This window comes from Poecilia formosa, unplaced genomic scaffold (genome assembly GCF_000485575.1).
Source record: "Poecilia formosa unplaced genomic scaffold, Poecilia_formosa-5.1.2 Scaffold75, whole genome shotgun sequence".
Classification (NCBI taxonomy): Eukaryota; Metazoa; Chordata; class Actinopteri; order Cyprinodontiformes; family Poeciliidae; genus Poecilia; species Poecilia formosa.
This window is the reverse complement of record NW_006800014.1, coordinates 3,633-25,585: the sequence shown is the minus strand read 5'-3', so window position 1 is coordinate 25,585 and position 21,953 is coordinate 3,633. Positions and strand designations below refer to the sequence as shown.

General features: G+C 39.9%; 1 protein-coding gene and 1 long non-coding RNA gene across 2 annotated transcripts in view; one reads left to right on the top strand and one right to left on the bottom strand.

The window, feature by feature from the left end:
* Positions 1 to 5,942, bottom strand: part of lama4 (laminin, alpha 4) — a 36,084-nt gene extending 30,142 nt beyond the window's left edge. Inside the window, exon 1 of the mRNA XM_007555994.2 lies at positions 5,436 to 5,942. Within this exon, the coding sequence (XP_007556056.1) occupies positions 5,436 to 5,630 (195 nt within the window). The 5' untranslated portion in view covers positions 5,631 to 5,942. The remainder of the gene's footprint in view (positions 1 to 5,435) is intronic.
* On the top strand, positions 845 to 21,723 carry LOC107836693 (uncharacterized). The gene is made up of 3 exons (XR_001662634.1): positions 845 to 1,469; positions 19,610 to 19,616; positions 21,711 to 21,723. It is a non-coding gene; the product is annotated as an uncharacterized LOC107836693 (long non-coding RNA).
* Positions 21,724 to 21,953: the final 230 nt, after the last annotated feature.

Sequence of the window (21,953 nt, the reverse complement as noted above, 5' to 3'; positions counted from 1 at the left end):
ATTTGGGCAAATGTCAATATTTGATATTACTATTGCTATTATGCCCAATAACTGGTATTATAAGTATTATATATATTTTGATACCTCAAAAAAACCCCACATCCACATCACTTCCTATCTCCTTTCCCCATAATCCTTTGCTGTATCATTATTGCATGATCAAACAAATACCATGTCAGCATCCCCGCTCCCCACCACCACAACTATCTGAGAAGCAAATAATAGCAAGATGGAAATACATATTTATTAATATCAAACTAAAACTAATGTGTTAAATTATGTCTAATATAATGACGTTAGTCCCGATATATTGTAATCCATTCTTTGCTTTCCAACCATCCTCCTAAATCTATTGAAATGGAGTCTCTTTCATATCAGCATGTTGTTCTGAGGAAGCAGGTCTGAGCTGAAGCTTCCTGTCTCATGTCTCAGGATGTTCCACACCGTCTCTCTTGGTGTCTCACACACACTCTTACATCCTCAGGTCACCTTTGAACTTCAGGAGCTGCAGTTTTCAATGATGCCTACAATGGCACTTTGTGAGTTGCGGCCAGAAGGACACCAGGCGTTTGACCTCCCTGCTGCATGCAGCCAGCCGGACGTTGACATTCAGAGGGTGGAACATTCCACAGACGACCAGCTGTGGATGCTCATGATTCATACTGTGTTTAATCCACAGATGGACTGTGAGACAATGATACGTTTGTGGCCAGCTCATGTTAAACATCCTGAAAAACAGAATGCTGTCTCCCACACAGGACAGACTTCCTGTGGGTTCCCTCACTATCTATCAGTATACACAGAGAGACGTTACGTTACTATACACTCAAGTGTCATGCTGCCATGCAAAACATCCCGAGAAAGTTTTAAATGTTCTCAGTTACCTTGGCTGAAATAAAAAAGAAATACCACAAGCTTATAGAAAAGGCAACTAACGCAATAGAAAACTGGAAGATGACAGATGACTGTGCTGGGTCAAACAGCTGCAGGGGGTCATGGGACCTGGGGGGCTTTAAGGATTAAGGGTTGGGATAGCACATGGCACAAACTTCTCTAAAACTTTCTCTTTGTCCATTAAATTGTCAAAAGTTTAATGCAAAATTACTTTTGTGCAGGTAGGCTTCAGTTCAAACATTGAAATGTTTTAATAGCCGAGTTACATTTGATGATTAGGCTGAAAAATATGAACAAGAACCAAGTAAAACAAAGCTAGAACTAATTATGAAGGGAAGCAGCATTCTGTAGAAAGCCATAGCTAATTTAATGCTCAGCACATATTAAACTTGTTTTTCCATTGTGCTTTAACCAGAACCAGAAGGGATCTGCTGGTTGGTGGAGCTCCAGAATACTTTTAATTTTCTCACCAGGAATCTGCATTCTTGTGTTTTTTCTTTTTCTGTCATCAGGAATAAAGTGTCCCTTAGTGGCTAACAGAAAAGCTATTCACACAGCATTTCTTTTAAAAAAATGTCAGTTTATTTCTCCTCTGGACATGTTTTCGGCTGGTTGTTGTGGGTTTGGAATGAACATTTGAGTGAGAGTTAGCTTGTTGCACCATAAAAATGTTTACATTTAGCTGGAAATCATTTATATGGTTGTTATTTTGTCACATGCTTGTTTCCTTTATGAGTGTTAATTCTAAACATCCAGGTCTGTCGAAATCTTATTCTAACTTTTTCCTTCTTCACATCCCTTCTTACTCAGTCCATGCAACATTTTTGTTAAACAATGTGATCAAACAAGAGCTTAGTTCTTGTTTTGTGCCTTAAAATGACCCTTCTAACAACCTGACCAACACAATGACAACCATGTGCGGCCAGTGAAACATAACATGATATCTAGATGGAAAAATAAATGCGGTTAAAAATCATGCAGATCAATACTGACCAGACCAACTCAAAACCTACAAGCTATTACCTCTTCAGAAAGATTTTGGGAATATCAGAAGCTCCTAAATAGAGCCTTATTTGTTCCACTTTTTTATTAATTCATTCATTTCTGAGGTGTCTTTCTTTTAACCCCTAGAACCCGACGGACCCACCGGTGGGTCCAGCTGCCACGACCTCGGCTCGCTCTGTAAACAAAGGCTCCACGTGCCTTTAAATTTGTTTTTATTTTTTATTATCCGCTAAAAGAGGCTTTAATCTTTCAAAAACTATTCCGCATAAAGGTTTTGCCCAAAATGTTAAGATTTAAATGTATTTATACCCCGACAATGAGAGACGGGGAAGACATGCAGCAAAGGTCATCAGTCCAGGATTTGAACCTGGGACGTCTCCCTCCTTATGTGAGTTGTGCTCTGTGCCACAGCAGCAAACCACACCTGGTCCATCCTGCAGCCAGTACAAAGACACATGTGTCCCTGTGTCTGATACCACTTCATTATGATCTCAGCCTGTCCATGGTGAACCTGGCCTTGCCACAGTGAGCTCTGTAACTGGCCACAGTAACTGTGCGAAGAAAATTGGAACTGGCAGCAGATTGGTTAATTAATTTTGATGACTGGTATATGTAGACAAGAAATTGTTTTGGTATGTCATCTAAAAAGTGCGTCACCTTTTTGATACAAACAGATACCCAATTTTTTTTAGATTGCTGCAAACCTAAAAATAAATAAATAAATAAATAAATGAATAAATGAATAAATGAATAAATGAATAAATAAATAAATGTTTTTTGCTGCATTAGTTCAACCAGTACATGGTGACACTATTAATGGTTGAAAGTCAATCTAAACCAGTCAGCAAAAGGAGTGAAAACTGCAGCAGAGTCTGTGATGTTTAATCTCTAATGCGTAGTCTGACTAAACCAGAGCCTCCGCTTCTCCTTTGTTTTCTTTCTTTGTTTTCTTACATTTTTGACCTCAGATTCCCCTGAGAGGAAACGCTGCCTGAGACTTTGAGGCCGGGTGAGATTCTCATGACCTGTGATCTGAGTTTTCCTGAGGATGTTCACCAGACTTGAATCTAGTGTCTGATACCCCCAACCTTCACCACCCACTTCTCCAAGTTATAATAACAGCACAGCATAAAGCAATGGGAGGAGATGAGTGAGGCTGTTTTACTCCAGATTTATTCCTCACTGCAGGAAAAACTAACCAAACAAACACATGATAAAGAGATGTGACTGAAGGTTTATTCTCCCAAACTTACTGTACACACTCAGCAGAAATAAAGGCTTCCTGAAAAACTATAGAAAGATGGTGTGGCTGCACAGGCATGAAGCTGCAGTGCCAGAGAGAGTATTTACTTTACAAACCGTTCATCTGTAGAACCAGATCCTGTTATTGTGTTTGACGGCAGCTCTGCAGAACTTTCTGAAGGCAGTTCAAGCTGAACTGATGCATTGTAAATACCGGAATGCAACATCAGAAAGCGGCTGGAGTGGACTGGCTGAGAGGCAGCTTTGTGTATTGTAATGGATGCAGTGGGAAGACCGACTGTGGTAGACATAACAGAGGGTTTTTGTAATGTTGCTACTAAAAAATGAAAGCTGCTTCTTAGGATATGAATAAGAAATGTAACACGATATAAGTCAATATTGATAATTATTGATTCGTTTTCAGTTTTAACTATCTTAAATGCTGCCAAAGCGGTGGCATGACCTATCCTGTTTTATCCATAGTTTTCACCCCACACACTGCTGTTATTTTTAAACGGATAGTCTTATGTGTTTTCCAACAACATATAATCATTTCATAGCACAATCAAGTAACTATGTAATCTTTAGATGTTATAAAATGCTGTATATATCAAATATAAGGAAGTGGAGCTACATCTCGTAGGTGGAGCTAGGTCCACTCAGACATTTTGCACAGGTCAATGGTTGCCAAGGAGATTAAAGGATTTCTCAAACATTCAAAAAAAGAATCAAATCAACACTCCAGGTATGTTTGTGATGAGGGAATAACATTATCACATGATGCAAAGCTAAAAAAAGTCAATTTTACATAACACTACCACTTTAAGCAGTTATGAAGCATCATGTTGTTGCTTGGTAACAAATTAGTGAGTGCTTAGCATTGCTTAGCTGGTGGTGAGAGGTTGAGCAGCTGAACCCTCTCCTCTGACTACATCCCCCAGAATGCTGTACAGTTCTGTATAGCAGAAATTATTGATTATTCTGACAGAAAAGTTATCTATTACTATAGGTCATGAGTCTATTGTGATACATCATTATATTATTATTGTTCATCCCCACTAATTCTGCTCCCATTGCTGACCATCATCCGTATGATCATCTTCCTAAATAATGGTCAAAGTTTTACCCAAAGTGATTTTTGAAAAGTAAACTTGCCACGTCTTTTGGCAAGAATGACTTTGGCTATTATTTTAGGAAGTTGATATTAAATTTAGTTACTCACTGCTACAAATGAAAATGGCTGTAAACAGAATATTAAAGGTCAAGACGTAGAAGAAGAGCCTCCTGCACAACCATCGAAGATGTAGGGGTTTCTAGCAAGTCAACCAAAAACACTTGGATTTTCCAGCAGCCATTGTATAGCTTGCATAGCAGTAAAACTAGCTGACCAAATGTGTTTGTCTTCTAATAATATAGTGGGTGGAGCTCAACTTGGGTGGCTAGTTGAAGTGCTGGGCTTGGCTAGGGTTGCAAGGTGTAGGGCAATGCCCGGTCTTTGTGACCTTATAACCAGGAGGGTTTTAAATAACTCGTTTTCTCTAAATCAAAGAACATTAACAGAAAAAGACTTGCTGGATGTTATTTTTGGCATTTTGTTTCCAAATAGAAGTACAAAAATGTGCCAAAAGCAAATTTTGCATAATATGCCCCCTTCATAAACAAACAAGAGAAATAGTTTTCTGATTCTATTTATAACCTGACTATAACTGACAACCAGCTATAGCCTTTTGCGGTACAACTTCATATCTCTGCATATCCCTACAAGGTCTGCCTTTCTAAGTCAAGCATGAAGAAATGAGGGTGGTTCTATAGACTTCTTCCGAGGTCCCCTGGGTTTATGACATATCACACTTCGTTCATCTGGTAAGGCTAAGCTAAGCCAGTGGGACTAAAGCTGTTTATTCATAATGGTTTCTCATGTACTGCCTCTTGGTTTTCTTTCATTCGACCTTCGCTCAAAGCCTGGCAGCTTGTTTCCATTAAGAAACTGTCAGGGAGGGGCAGCAGGCACATGACAGCAGGGGAGACAATATCTCCGGAGATTATCTGAGCTCTAATCTCAGGGTAACCCTAATGCAAACACGTACCCACATGGACATAATGCACTGCCAATACAGGGCGGAGTCTTTGTAAAGTTTCAAACAGACAATGTTTTACTCACATAGAAAGCAGACCTATTGCCTATAAGTCAAAATCATGTATGGATCATGTCAGGAGCAGGTCAGGACAGTCAGACCAAGCAAAGTGCCAGACAACATGAACAGCAGACCAGTTGAAAGCTTTAAGATTCTTACTTTCGTGAGAGTTTGTTGCTGTTCCTCGTACCGCAACCGGCTGGCAGAAGTTGGACAGATAATTCCTGAGAGGATGGAGACAAGGCAAAGGCAGGACAGGGGTTTTGCAGCCATATTTAGGTTTAGCCAGCGTCCCCTCGTCTTTGTCTCAGTCACAGGCAGTGTCCTCTGGGCCTCGTCAGTCTTTAACTTCATTTATCCACTCTTCCTGATGTCCAGATTCAGCCCTGCCCCTTGTATCGGCCCGAGCTGAATCCTGTAAAACTAACTTTTGTGGACTTCCTCTCTTCTCTCTCCTCCCTCCCTGCCCTTGTGGGCTTGCTTCTTCCCTGAGCTGGGCCCAAATCACATACAGATGGAAAACTGAGCGAAACAGAGAGAGAGGGAGGCAGAGAGACACACACACACACACACACACAGAGAAAGAGAGAGAAAGGAGCAAGAGAAGGATTTCTGTCTCCTGACAGCTCAAGGCAGACAGTACACCCATCTGAACTGCTCACTCCACCCCCAACCCAATTGGCAGAGTCATACTGAGTGCTCTCACCTCGTCTCCATTTCCAGGACCATGGCACCCTTTTCACCTTGGGTTGAGCAGGCAGTGACTACCCCTCCCCCTCTACTCAGCCAGGGTGGGCAGAAGGTCTAAAGCTTCAACACTCACTCTTCAGTCAGTGGACAGAAACCAAACAGCTGCTCTTAGATCTTGGTCTTGCTCCTTTTCTCAGCCCTGGACATTAGTGTTCTGTTTGTTTACCCTGGTCAGGAACCTGAAAAGTGGCTGAATTTACAGGGACTGGGTCAGGCTGCTACACAGGAAGAGCCTGAATGCCAGACATCCTGGATACTGTTAGAAAATGGAGTGTGAAATCTCCTGTTTTGTGCTGTATGCGACTCCAAATGCTTGAACGGCATGCAGTGTTAGCCTGTGGGGCCATGAGGAGGCTGTGTCTCAAGTGTCTAATAAACAGGAAGTTACATTCCATATGTGTATGGTAGCGATATCACAACCTAACACAACGTGCTTAAAACTTCTGACTAAAATAGATTACTAGCTTACTAGTTTCTAGATTTCTCAAAAAACTAAAAAAAAAATGTAAAAGGATAAGCAGAAGGGTGATGATAATGGAAATGACTGATTAGTTTTTACTACCATTAGCAAAGTATTGGTAGTTATTGTAATGTCAGGCAGCATGCTTGATTTGGAAGACAAACATTTACCATGACAGTTTCCTTCTCTTCCAGTACTGTCAAAGACATGTGATATAGATACTGGTTAGTTTAAGGCTGATTCACACCAGCCCTGCTTAGTCGTCTTTAATCCAGCTCTAGCTTGTTATCCTATAAAGTCTGGTTCATTTGAAAAGATGTGAATGGGCAATCAAACTCTGACCCAATGAAACAAACTGGTCTGGTGTATCTGGTCCAAATCTCCAGCACAGAGGAGAAAACTGTAGGTCAGAGTGGCCAGTGTGAGGTACTCTAGGCTGGGATAGGAGAGGTGGATTGCTCCCATCCACTGGAGGGTCTGTGCCTTACCAGAGGCATCGAGTAGTTCAGACCTCCAGCTCGAGGGTAAGAAGTGCCTCCATGTTTCTGAGGTGTGTGGTCCATGCTAGTATGCAGACCCTACATCCTGTTTACAACAGTCATGCATAGTATCAACATCTGATTAAATTAAGCTCTGCAGACCCTCGCTGATTCACTCCAAACTAACAGATTGAAACACACATATTCAACAATTTTGTTTTTTCTCTCTCTTTTTATTTGCAACATTTCAAAAGTTTCTTTAAATTAATTCCTATGACAATTAGATGGAAACATCGCTCCAGTTCTGTTGTGAAATTGTAGACCTTTGTGTTGTTTTGAGCAATTAGAAAAACAAAGCATGGGTTCGTCAATAATTTTATCTTGAACCACTTCTCCAATGTAACATTGAAAATCACATCTGATCACACAATAATAAACAAGTTGAGATGACTTCACCACATTCCCATGTAAAGCAACTGTTTGCCTCTCTTCTCTCTTGTGAGAAATGTTATGCATCTTTGAACCTTGTTTGGTGGCCTATAAAACCTTTTAAATGTTAGTAGTAATCAATAATCAATCAGTAATCAGATATGGACAACACAAAGCAACACAAACATTATGTTGGGTCTCTAGATCATCAGAAGCGACTGTGGCTCTGTGGGTAGAGTAGTCGTCACAAGGTTGTAAGTTCGATTCCAGCGTCCTCCTGCCACATGTCGATGTGACCTTGGACAAGGCACTTAACCCCAAATTGCCTACTGATCTGCATATAAATGTGTGAGTGTGAATGTGACTCCAGTGTAAAGCGCTTTGAGTGGTCAAATATGATTGGAAAAGTAGTCCATTTATCATTTTACCATGAGTTAGATCAGTGACACAAACAAGAATTCCTTCTTCATGTTTGTTGAGCAGCACATTGGCAGTGTGAGCACAGGCCCAGTAGAAACACCAGAGATCGGTTGTCATGGATCCTTCCTGGGTGGTCCTCTTCACTATCCTCCTCAGATTAGGTCAGATTGATCCAATGTCATTATTGGATCTGGTAGCAGAGTGATACAGAAGGCAACCAATGGAACACAGCCCTCTGTGCCAAGTCCAGCAAGTATCAGCCACTGCAGCACGATGGATCAATAAACCAGTCATTGACACTCCGAGAGTTTAAACAAACATGCAAAAATTTTATTTTCTTGTTTATTCTACAGTATTCTGTCCTGTTCTCACTGGTGGGGGGTCAGTGAGAGCAGGACATCAGGCTCACATCTCAGCCCGGGTATCTTCTTACGCTCTCCACACATACCAGAGGAAAGTAGAACCTCTGTCACAACAAATGCTTTCACAGTTTAACGCTCCACTCCTGCTGGTAGCTAACAGTTCACTGGGGAGAACAGGAAGGATAGACGGCAACGTAAATAATTAGATATCGGCATGATGCAGAAATTAAAAAAAAAGGAGAAAAATCACATTGTCTTTAAATGTATAAAAAAAAGACTTTCTTCACCAGTTGAGTTACAAAAAGCTATATGTTAAGGGCATTATTATTGTATACTATGAAAAGAGAAGAAGTCCAGCGAGTATTACAGCATAATTACAACATAATTTACTTTATTTATCTCTAATTAAGTAAATTGTTATTCACTTAATTATAGATAAATTGGTGCAGGCCTGTGGGGGCGCTGCACTGAGAACCGCTAAGGAAAACAACAGGAAAACCTCTGGAGTAGACTCTGAACGAAACTTCCTTCTTCACAAAATGGAAACAAAATGGAGTGGAGTCAGATTCTAGTGGTTTTAGGATTTCTCTGTTGTCTTTTGCAAAATACCACAAGCCAATTTTCTCACAGGCCCTAAACTCACACGTTTATTTTGGTTGTATTTACCCAGAATGCTCTGTGCTGTAATCTACTTCCTGCATTTGGAGCCTTCTCTGGTCTGCTTGATGTTCACATATACATTCATATCACACCAGCTTTCACTTCAACCGAACCGAGGCTGAGGTTTGTAGGGGGACCAGAGTTTATTTGGTTTGCATCAATTTGTTTATTCATTCACGCCTCCCCAAACCAACCAGAGATTGTAGGCAAACAGCCTGGAGTTGGATTAAAGTGAACTAAACAGGGCTGCTGTGAATGCACACAAGATTGACTTATTTGATATAAATGTGTATGTGTACTTATTTAATACATTTACTACATGGTCTGCTAAAAGTCAAAGATAAACTAGCTGTTAGTAGAGGTGGCAGTAAAGTTCTTCAGAACCGTTTAAATCATGAGTTTTGTAAGCTTTTCTTTTCCTGTGGGATCGCTCGCTAACTCTTGAGGTTACCGAGTTTGATTTTTGTTGGTGTGTGAGCTGGCTCTTAGTGGGGAAGTATACCTTTGTTTTGGCAGTGAGTGTTGATTGGAAACAGATGTAAGGAAGAGGGGAGGTGTGGAGGAGGGGGGTTAAAATGGAGAGCAGCGGTCGGTCTGGCTTGGTGGGAAAATGGAATGGTTCTGTCTCCACACACTGGAGCCACATTCACTGAAAACTGAAAGTAGAAAGCCGGACGTCTCCTGTGGAACTGCTGGCTGAGTCTATGTCATGCTGTCCAGGTTTAGTCTGGACTCAGATTGTGACCTCTCACTACACTCCAACGTCTCCCTGTCCCTGCTGTAGCCTTCAAAGTTCAACACAAATACAGGAAAATACAACTGTTTCTCTGACATGTGGAGTTTTGATTCATGGAAGACATCATTTAAACTTGCTAGGCTTTCCTAATGCTTTCAGCACAAATCTCCTAAATCTAAGGTTCACAGTAAAAATGCCAGTGTTGAATTAACACCCAAAAGTGTCTATATGTGTCCAAGTCAGCAGATGTTAAAGTAAGACTTTTGAAAGTGTTAAAAGATTGACACTCTTTTTTTTGTGTTAAATTAACATTGGCCTATAATACTGAAATGGGTTTAAGAAAAGTGAAACTTTCCATTTCTATGTATTGTTTTGAATATTTTCCACTGGATTTGATTGATATTGACACTTTGTGGGTCAATTATTTACTTTTTTAATACCACATTATGTTTTGTGATCAACACGGCACTGTTGTTACTTTTAACATATTTTAACACCAGTACCATTGTAAATGTTAGTGTGCCACTCTGTACTGTTGAATTTAACACCAGCTGACTTGGACACATATAGACACTTTTGGGTGTTAATTCAACACTGGCATTTTTACTGTGTTCAGAGAGAGGGACAGAAAAACGGTGGAGGGAGAACTGCAGCAACTATTTGCAGAGCTGTTAAAGTTGATGAGAAGATGGACGGAAGGCTCAGCCTTGCTGTGCTCCCAGTCACACATTTGGCTGGAGAAATGAGCTCACAGCCCAATTAGCTGACACAGAGAGAGCTGGTGTTACACTGAGATGGAGACCAGGCTGCAGATGATCACTCTTCTCTGTGTGTCTTACAGTTTTCCCCATCATCCCTGATACTTTGCTCTAACTCTGCCCTCAGCCAGCTGGACTGGCCCTGTGTTTGGTCAATCAGATCTTCTGATGTTCTCTTTAGATGAACAAATCGGCAAACAGGAGCTGTCTTACTGATGTTCATCTCCTAGCATGCTGATTTTTCTCACAGTTCAGAACTTATGAAACATTAATGAACCTTTTCTATTGATGTTTCATTTTTCATCTCAAAAAAAGCCTTGTCAGTTTTAAACAGGAGTTTTATGTCTATTACAATATATGTCACAGTGTAATGTAATTATAAATGCCATTCTTTCTTTACCTGTAAGTAATAAATTCTCATGTTTAACAGAAGTAAAAGCTTTCAAACATTTATCTGTGTTTAATTAATCCATATCATGTTTCACTCAATGACAAAGTCCCTGAAATTAATGGGTTTTTCAGTAACATTGTAATATTGTTAGTATTAAAATTGTATAAGTATATATTTAAATAAACACTTTAATATTATATAGGAGAATCTTTGAATAACTATAAATTGGACTGAGCCGACCGTTTGGGAGTACTATTGATCACCTATGTTTATCACATAGGTGATCAGTTATTTAATAACAGTTCTAATGTACAGATTTCAAAACATAATGCAAGATATCATCAGATCATTCTTATTTTTGATAATCATAATACCTCTGCCTTTCCCAACAAACAGACATTTTGTGATTCCATATTCATGTTGCCATTAGTTACATCTGACACTAACCCCCCTCAGGTAATCATCTGGACTGATAATTCAGACTCAAGTCACCTGAACTGCCTTGTTGCTGAAAATGTGCTGCATAAATAAAATGACCTTACCTTAACTCACCAAGGATCTGCAGCCACACTCTGTGACGGAGCCTTCGTCCAGCTCTGAGTCTCTGCAGCTGCAGCAGCAGACACTCCAGAGGGCAGTGTTGTTCTCACAAAGAAAGCAGCTGCAGCTTTTCCTTCAGGACTCCTGGTGTGGATGAGCTGTTCCTCCTCCTTTGTGTCAGAGTTGCTGCTGGATGAGGAACCTGGGAGTAAATGTGTGGCAGAGCGAGTACCATACAAGAATTATAGCTTTTGTTGATTAATCAATAAAGCCTTTTATTTCCTCTTAGTTTGTAATAGAAGTTAAATGCTCACCAGGTCAGAGTGTCACGTTACTGCTTCACAAAGAAATGGGAGCTAGATGAAAACAAGCAGGTGGGAAACAGGAAGGAAACCTTTGAATGAATTCCACCAGGTGATTGTACTCATGGATTGGGAATTCTTTGGGATTACTGTTCCCATGAAAAAAGCCTTTTTTGTCAATTAACCAGGATAATTTTCTCTGCAACAGACTCTGCAGGGTTGACATAACCTGTACTACATAAGTCTTCATGAGGTCTGGGAAGTGAATCGTGAATCCTCCTTTAATGAGAACCAGAGGTGGGTAAAGTACACAAATATCACACACATGTTAAGCTGTGTTCACACAGCAAGATTTGGCTGTTTTGTTTTGTTTTTTTAATACTGTATTTGTAATAGTTTTAAAACTACAAGTTGATGCTCAATTTAACTTTTTTTTTTGTTTTTTTACTTTGTTGTATGGACATTCATACTGTGAAATTTCTGTGTGAACGGTTTAGGAGCCCAAAATGATCTGCATGCACAGAAGCACACTGTTTAGAAAGTAACTTCCTGCATAAGTTCACCGTTTTCTGAATTATAATTTTCAGCCATTGCTTACGCCCAGATTTACTGTATCTGGCTTCTATTGGTGCAAAAATATGATGTCAATGACATAAAAGTTGGATAAAATTCAACATAGCCGTTATGACTTCAGACACTTGATGTATGTGGTCCTAATGTTATTTACGTCTATATATAAGTAACATTACATATGTTACTTACACAAGTGTGGAACAAAATCTGATATGTATCTGATTTAGTTCTACATATAGAAATTACACAAATACATTTTTGGGGGATTGGTGGTGAAAAAATTGGAATTGAATTACTTTGAAAACAGGTACTGTTGAAGAAGGTTGCAATCACAAACTTGACCACTAGGTGTCAGAAGCCAGTGCTGTCCCATAGATTTGAGTCAGCTGTGCTGGAGCAGGGATGCATCTAGATCCTGTGTTCATCCTGGTGTGGATCAACACAAACCTCCTTATTTCACTTTGAAATAATTTATTTCACATAGGAAGACTCCCTGGAGGATAAATGTTCAACCATGATATAAATTAAAACTGGAAAAGACTGAGTGCACATAAACCGGGTCTGTGGAGCTCAGTCTGAAATTTAGGACAAATTTAGAGCAAAGCTCTTGGCATGACTTGAACCTGTTTGAGTTCTTTGGAAGGTTCTGCCAGCACCTCAGGCTGTCAGGAACTCTTCTCCAATACTGTCACATTCTGCCAGAGTCGCTGTTAGCCAGTCATTAGTCATAGCAATAAAATGCAAGTTGCTTCTTAACTCCTTAATTTTTACATATTTGTATTTAGTTGCTATTTTGTAGAACTCAGCTTTTATTTCGACATTACAAGTGATTTTTGAAATTTTGTTAAAATTGGAAAAGTAATAAAGCAGTAAAATACCCCAGGGATTGAAACTTTTCACAGAGGGCATTAATGTATTTTTAAAGAGAAAAACCTGGTTATTTACTAGTACCTTCCACTAGGAGGAGATAATTCCAGCTGAGATTTAATGAATTCCCACCCAGCCAGTAGAAGAACGACCTCTCCTTCATGACAGTTTGTTCATTTCAAACCAACAACTCCTCAGCAGCATCTCCTCTGTCAAAGTGCTCTGCTTTGCTTTGCTGGTCTGATCACGTCCTTACTGAAGTTTTGGTGTTTCAGCTGCTTTCACACACACACTGAGATTCAACTCCTCATTGCTACCATGACCTTTAACCTTCTGGGTTAATGCTACATCAATTTCCAAGCTGTTCTCCATAAAAAAACATTAGAAAAGTTGCCTTCTATAACCAATTACATCTTATTGGCTTTTAGCAGACAATAGAAAAACAGTTTGAGTTTTACTTAGCAAATTTCATTTACTGGTTCATTTGCTTACTTTCAGATTACTTTTGTTTTGTTGAAGGTTTCTCCTTGAGGTTTGGATGCTGTGCAGCTGGAAGAGTTTTTGCTCTTTTTTTTATTTGCTGTTTTGACGCATAACCATGGCAACGACAAGGTATTATGTTTACAACTGGGAGCAACTGATTCGTTTGTCAAAGCACAATAGTACCAAACTATGTCCCCAGAAATTGAAGTTTTAACTTTTCCTCTTAACATTTAAATTACAGGTTTCAATGGCAGAAACTGAATTGGAAATTAAAGATTTGCTGCATCCTTGAGTTCCAAATGAAATTCTCTCTGGTCAATGTGAGCACACACCTGCTTAAATAACAGCAACCAAGTTGGATAGCAATTTGGTTGATTGATATCCAAAGTCAAACAACCAAATCATGAAATCATGCAATAGCCACATTTATCAGATATTCAGCACCTCAGAGTGTCAGTTTTACTCATAATGTTGGTGTATTGCAGTTAATCTAAAGGTGCTCATATAAAATGGATCCTCACAGAACTCCTGTTGTGAAATGTCAGGTTATTATCTTGGTGTAGAGAGCAGAGGAGGCAGACAGCAGCGATTAGCCACGTGTTGCTGCTCAGTCTGGCTACTAATCATGAGATCAGGAGGAGGGCAGAGGGAGGACAGTCTTCTCCACAAGATGAGCCTGGAAGGTGCTGGAGCTTCACTGCAGGATGAGCAGAGGATGACAACTGTAATCAGGCAGCTGTAATGTGGAGGAGCTGTCCATGCAGCTGGGCAGAGAGCAGGCTGCGCCGCTGAGTTCAGGAGAAAACAGATCTGTTCCTTGCCTCCGGTGCGTCATCTACATTTGCTGCTCCTCACCAGATTTTAAAATATTTCAAGTGAAAAAAGAGAAACACAGATTTCATGCAGTCAGGCAAAAATGGGGAACCTCAGTGTGAAAAACTGAGCATGTCTTTGCCATCTTCATGAAATGCAGGTTTACTGCATCTAAAGCACCTGAAGCAGTAATCACCCTCAGTTTGATCACCCATGTAAAAGCTGAGGATCAGACAGTCTGCAGGTCTGGACCACACAGGTGTGTATTACCAGGAAAGACTTCAGAAATCACTAGAGAAGCAATTGTTTATAAAATAATTTTAAAACAAGCTTAACATCCTTATCCAGTGGTGAGAAAAATTATTCAAACAATGAAATACAAAGAGAGCCTCTAATCTTCCCAGGAACAAATGTTGCAGTAAATCCAGCCCAGACGCTGAACTGTGTGCTTGGAGAAGCAATCAGCTAATATCAGTAATCTATAACACAAAGTATGAACACTGCAATTGTGTGTCTAGCTGTAGTAGGAGAAATGGCACAGGACCTGGCAGTCACTAAACAGTCAGGTAGAAGGTAGATACATCAAATCTTTGCTGTTGTGATTCTGTGGATTTGATGTGATTTACTTAAAGGTTTCCATCCCTTTTGATCTGCTGTTGTTTTTGCTCGCTGTTCATTTACAGGTTAATGTCTGGAACGTGTTGCAGGAAGTAAAGAACTGTTTGGAAATGCTTCCATGATATTCCGTAAAAGACCTCCTGTGATCCTCCATAGTTACATTCAGTCCTGCAGCTGTCATCCAGGGGCCCTGGCAGGAACCTGGGGCCCCTCCTCTGCTGTGTCCTCCTACAAACCTCATTGTACAGTAAGTGGCAGTTGGTGCAGCACTCTCAGCACAGCGGTGTCCAGTAATGCCAATGCCAGCACTGCACATGAATAATAGGAACCCTGTGCAGCAGCCCAGCTGCTCTTGTCGGGCCCCGAAGAAGTCAAAGTCAGACCCCCTGAAAACTCCCAGCCCTGCAGCTCTGATAACACTCTTACATCCAGCTACACAGGAACTGGGCCAATCACAACCAAATCCAGCCTGTGGTGAGAACGCAGACCTGCCCATCTGCTTCCTGACCTTGGAGGTCGCTATGACAACGAAGGAGAGGCTGGTGAGGATGACCTCTGCTGGAGCCTGTCTGACCTCTGCTGATAGGACAGTAAAGGGTTTAGAAGAGACAAGAGTTACCCTTCACAAAACAAAAGTATATTGCAGCAAGTTGGAAAATCATCATACATTTCCATGTATGAGATTTCACATATGGGATTTTTGTGCAGTTTTTTTTTCACAGTGCATTGTGTTCTGCATCCTGATTGACTAAACAGTTTCTGCGCTTCTTCTCTACCTGTGTGCCAATAACGTCACGGTATTTAAATATATTTAAAATACAGCTGAGCTTTTACTTACAGAACAATTAAAGAAAATAATTCAGAAGTGCTTTCATGTTGACATTCTTCATAAGTTTCTCCATTCACCTACTTTTTGGTTATCAGGTATGATCTTGTTGCAATAACCATTAAATCAATTAATCAATCAATTAATCGCGTGGTAAATTAAAACGAGCTAAACTGACGTTCTAATGATTAACAGTTTTTGAAGAGCATCACAATCTATTTATTTATGGATTAAATGGATTATTGTGGATTAAATGGATTATTTATGGATAAATTGATTATTTATCCATAAATAATCCATTTATTTGGATTATTTATTTCATCCTCAATATTTTTTATCCTCAAAAATATTGAGGATAAAAATATCCTTAATATTTTGAATATTGAGGATATTAAAAATATCTTCTAGTTCCAGTGTTAAGTGTTCTTTTACAGAATTACAGTTTATTGATCTGTGACAGGATATTATTGATCCATTGCCAATATATTACTTAAATATTGCCTCAAAGCAACAATGTTATCGTTTATATCAATAATTTCTGGGACAATTAATTTATAAATAAATTATCCAGAAAAATGTATTACTGTGACAGCACATATAGAATGATCCACTGCTTTTCATCATGAGATATGAGATGTGATCATATCTCAGTATTTCAAGTAAAAACAGTCCAGTTGTCTTTATCCCTTCACTGCTCCAGACTGATTTCAGTCATTAGCTGTAAAGTACCAGCAGCTGGTCGTGGGTCGGACCGTAGCCTGGTTCCTCATGGCTCTTTTCTTTCAGGCAGCTTTTTGAAAATAGTTTGTATTATTATATTTTAACCTCCTGGAGCTCTTTAAACACACTTAGATGCTCTGAGGTACTGGAGGATCGTTTTATAATGGTGGAGCTCTTCCTACCTTTGGAGGGATGGAAACTTCCATGGGAAGCATTAAGCAGAGGGGAAAGTGGTTGGATGTGTATGTTAGTGAAGGGAGTGAGGTTGGGGGGAGGGGAGCTGTTAGGAGAAGGGGGGGGGTGACTGACAGGAAGCAGACCCCGTCTCCATCCCCACATTCCTCTAACAGATGTTTGACAGGGAAACTATTTTCACAGCTGAAGGGTGGGGGTTGGGGGGGAGTGTCATAAGTTTTACGATGTATTACATACGAGGTGGAGAAATAAAAAAGCTCACCTGATGATTTCTACATAAGCATTTCTAATGTGTTGAAGTTCCCCTGATGCTCAGTGACGTTCCTCCTCCACATCTACAACACTTCTCTAGTTTTATCTGTGGAGGATAACACATCTATCAGTTACTCTCTAACGTGGAATGGAATGTGAGCTAAAGCTCGTAATGATTAATGAAGCAGAAACAGCCTCTAATGTCTCCAGTATGACCTTCCTCTGATAACAGCGAATATGATGATAGTGTAAGAGGAAAAACAAGCAGTGAAGGAAACCAGCAGCCAGAAAACAGTTAATGTGAACTGAAGATCTGTTTGAATGACAGGAAGCAGAAATTTGGGTATGAAACTTAGGAATCTATAGAATATATAGATTCCTAAGTTTCATATCCAAATTTTAGACCTATTTTAAACCTCTTAAAATAGCAGGATTCACAAAGTGCTCATTAGTGTAAACTTTACAATAAGGCTCCACTTATAGATGATTAATAAATAATACAGACTCTAATGGTTTACATCTACAATGAGAATCAGAGGACAGATGATGTGCAGTTGCCTGAGCGTCCATCGGTCCATCGGTTGAGGTAACCAGACACTGACAGTCCCCCAAAAGCACTAAAAGACTATCAAACCTGCACCTGTATCAGTTTCATGTATACTTTATTTTATACAACTTGGATAAAAACTGCTAAGAACTCTAGCTTCCAAACAAGTCTTTTTTTTTTATTTTAATCGAACTCTAGCTTCCAAACAAGTCTTTTTTTTTTATTTTAATCGCAAATGAGTTTACCTCAGTCAGAAAGAAACAAAAAAAAAAAAAAAACTTTAAAATATGATCTATTTCTGCATATTTGACACATGTTTCAGGAACTCTAAACTATCTAACTCTGTCCAGTTGCCTCAGACTGAAGCCTTTACTCAGTCCTTTGTTTTTTAACAACTGGAAGGTCTGAATTTAAAGCTCTACTCAGTGGAAGGAAACCACAGCATGGAGAGGATCAAAATCCCTCCAGGTGTCACGGCTGTGATCAGGTTCAGACCAGATGAAGGTGTGTGGCTTCAGCAGCTCCAGCTGGAGATTAAAACCCAAACTGAATATTTTAGAGAAACTGTTGTACAGTAACAGACAAAGTCAGCTACTCACAATGAAAAACCCTTAAATAGCTAACTTGCTTTTATTTAGTTAAAAACGAAGAGTCTTGCTGACATTTTTGGTTAATAAGTATTCAAAGGTAAATTACCCACAGATTTCAAGTTTTCCAGTCACCATACCTACAGGAGCAGCTCCACCAAAGCTGGAGTTGCTCCTCTATGGGAAGTCCGTTCCAGGGAGGGAACGCCACCACCAGGGTGAAAAGAAAGCACTCAGCCACTGTGAAATATCTGTAAAGTATTAGTATTGCTCAGCCACAATGGCACACAATGCTGGGAAGTTTTGCACTGCGGTGCAAGATGACACATCCGGTGTGGGTCAAAGAACACATCATCCCATTGTACACTGCCATCATTGTGTAGCATGGAGTGGAGGGATGGAGGGATGGAGAGGGCAGAGCAGCAATGTTGCTCTTTATTTCCAACTGTCTCAATTTTTACTCCATTCATAGAGGGTTTATGTTCCAGACTTAGTCTTTGGAGCAGGGAGAAAACCCCCATCTAAGCCTGTGTCAAACTGGCTCTTACTTTAGTTATGGTGGAGACTGCAGCTCCAAGGAGGAGCTTTGTGGAAATAGGCAGTGCTGTGATGAGCAAGTGCTTAGTCATCCTGACTGGTTGCCATGGGAGATTAAAGAATTCCTCAAACACTCATTGAAGACTTGAAGCAACACTCCAGGCACGTTTCTGATGATGGAATAACATTATTGCATCATATGCAACTCAAAAAAGTTTATTTTTACATGACACAGATCTGCCTTGAATTTGGAGGGTTTCTGACATGATCAAAGTCCAAACTTTCATCTTCAGCTTCAGATTTGGAAAATCTGTAGTGCAGTGCTTTTCCAGAGCCAGAAGAGAGATGCAATTCAGGCTGACTTTGACTCAGACAGAAAGTTTAAAGTGGAATCCATGGCAGGAACTAACTGTACACAACTCCTTCCCCACTCAGATCCTTCAGACTAGCAGCAGCATAAATGGACAAACACCTGGATGAACTGTGAGTCTGTTGAGCTCCTCACATGAACCACTTCTGAATCCAATGTACCTAAGAACAGTTTGTAAACGGCACAGTTTGTAAACGCTCTTTAAGAGCGGGAGCTTCTTAAAGAGCTCCCGCTCTTTAAGAAGCGGGAGCTCTTAAAGAGCGGGAGCTCTCCTAGAAACTCCTAGAAATTGACCAATTTCTAGGAGTCAAATTGCAAAGTTCAGTTTCTTAACTCACAGTTGATATGTACAGCATTTTAACAACTGAAGGTGATTGTGCTATACAACTACAATGCTGCCACTTTGACCCACAGCAAACAAACAAACAAACAAACAAACAAAAAGAACAGAAACTGCACTCTAACTTTCCAAAGAACAAAACTTCCTTATTAACTTTCTTTACATAAACATATCAGGCTCTTCCATCAGAAGACATAACATACCTGAAGTTTACTTCAACAGCTGCCAAGAGAGCTTTAATAAAAGTGTGGGAAAGGCATGCAAGTGCTTTCTATGAGGTTGTTTGCATTTTATGTAGCAGGCTTCCACATGCTACAGTTTGCATGTCTGAACATGTATGCTGCTTTGATGTCTATTGTTTTTCTTTTTCATTGAGTGCATGTGTTGTAACTGGAACACTAACAGGAAGAAAACTGTAAAGTTCTCCTTCCAGCAGCAGCACAGCCCAGTCTGCTGCTGAAATCCAACTCGACAAACTGGAGCAAACAGAGATGCTACAGCGAGCTCAGACCCGGCAGCAGAGCGCTACGTCTGCTTAACGTGATATCCTGGAAGAAGAAGAACACAGAGTTTCTCACTGTACATAAGAAATTATATTATTAATTGCAGAGTACTGCACTTTAATAAAAACAACACTGATTTGTTGGCTAATTAATTTTGCATCTCTAATTGTTCTACACTGAATCATTTATCTCCCCCAAAAAACCCTGTTAGAGTGTAGAATCATTGGTCACAGCAGCAGCTTCCACAGGCTGCAGTGCTCTGGAAACATATTCACATCCCATAAACTTTTGCACATTTTGTCATGCCATCAATATCCATGATACTGATACAATTTTACCAGAAGCACTGGAAATGTAAAACCACTTATGAAATGCTTTGAGGGTGACAAAATCAACTCTTAATATTGCAGATTTTCCTGTCAGTCTGTATTTATGATGAATCTGTCTGGAGTAAAGTTCATGGAGAATTCCCAGCAGAAGATTAGTCTGCTTAAGGCCATCAATACTCTCAATAAATGTCATTGGACTCTTTCCATCAGACCACCTCATGTTTGAAGAAAACAGAACATATCGTGTGCGTGCTCGTATTCATGTAGTGGTTTGTTAGGTTAATGTGCATAGCCTTCACTTTAGTTTTGATTCTGTCTCATCGTGTTTGGATGAAATGTAGTTTGTGTTGAGGTTAGCAACCTTATCACTCTGGTCACTGATGAGGAGATTTTTTATTAATTTATTACTTTAAAAAATTACATTTGTTGTCTCAGCTTAGATCTTGCTAGATTAGATGTAAGAACTAGTCATCAGGAGAGGAGTGTGTTTCCATGGAGACCACTAACTACGTAATTAAAATGTGCCATGTGTAAAATCTTCTGGTCAGTCCTGCCTTTAGCCTACCCAATCTAAGAGCTGTTCGACTTTTTTAAATGTTGCTTTCAAACTCATTTCTTAATGCTGTCAGACATCTTAATGTTATCAGCTGGTATTGATCAAATTAAAATTAAATGATCAAATGTTGAGAATGCTGGTTGGATTGTAAAGATCAGTTAGAAACACTATACTGTCACAACAGCCTTTATAAATCAGACCAGTGTTATTTGTGATGGTTCTTCCTCAGCTGGTGACCACATAGGCTGCTGCAAAAACTGAACAATAATGAAAAAACAAAACAAAACAAAAAAATATTAATGTAAAATGTTGTATAAACATTTTATTTCCCCGTTGACTGTAAAACATAAGACATTTTCAGTCAAGTTCTTATTGTCTAAAGAATAGAATAGAAGTTCTGGGTCCCGACCATGAACGACTGTCTGCACACAAGAAATAATGAAACTATTAAAAAACAACTCTGGTTCCCAAAATACAGATTGCCGACCTGTCCAGGATGTAGCCTGTCTCTTGACCGGAACGTTAGCTGGAGATAGGCACCAGCAACCCTCACGACCCCACTAGGGACAAGGGTGTTAGAAAATGGATGGATTGATGGATGGATGGATGAATGGTTCCCAGAATGCACTGTATTAACTGGTTTTCAAACACAATTTTCAGAAAAAAATAGTTTCAAATCATGATCACGTAACATCACAAAACAGTGATGTATGCCTGTCTTTTCTTCAAGTAAAAGAAACCCTGGATCCAAAACTGATCAGCTTCCTGTTTGTTTAACTGAATGAAAATAAAGCCTAGGTCTGGCTTTTCTGACCTCCAGCAGAAAAGGAGTCATAAAAGAATCACAGATTCTCCAATAAGAGACAATGTCTCTTTCTAATAATATGTCTCTCACCATTTTTACAGAACACAATAAAAGTTGAAGCAGGAGCTGTGGAGATGCAGATGTGATGTTTGTCATCATGAGCATTTGAACCGTCTGCCGAGACGAGATGAGACCAGAGCGGAACAGAAAGGGCGGAGAGAGGAAGGGACTGTGTAAGAGCCGTTAAAGGATGAGAGCACATGTTTCACCAGAACCTTGAGCTGGGTTCATGGGCCATCAAGTACCTCCAGAACCAGGAAAGAGTTGCTGCTTTGAACTGGGAAATCAAAGTCTGTTTTCTTCTAAGGTCACACGTTGTGAACATCCACTTTGACTGTGGCAAAGTGCTGAGCTGACATTTAGACGGATAATGCTGAATAATGCCAGGGTTCTCCTGCCCAGTTCCAGA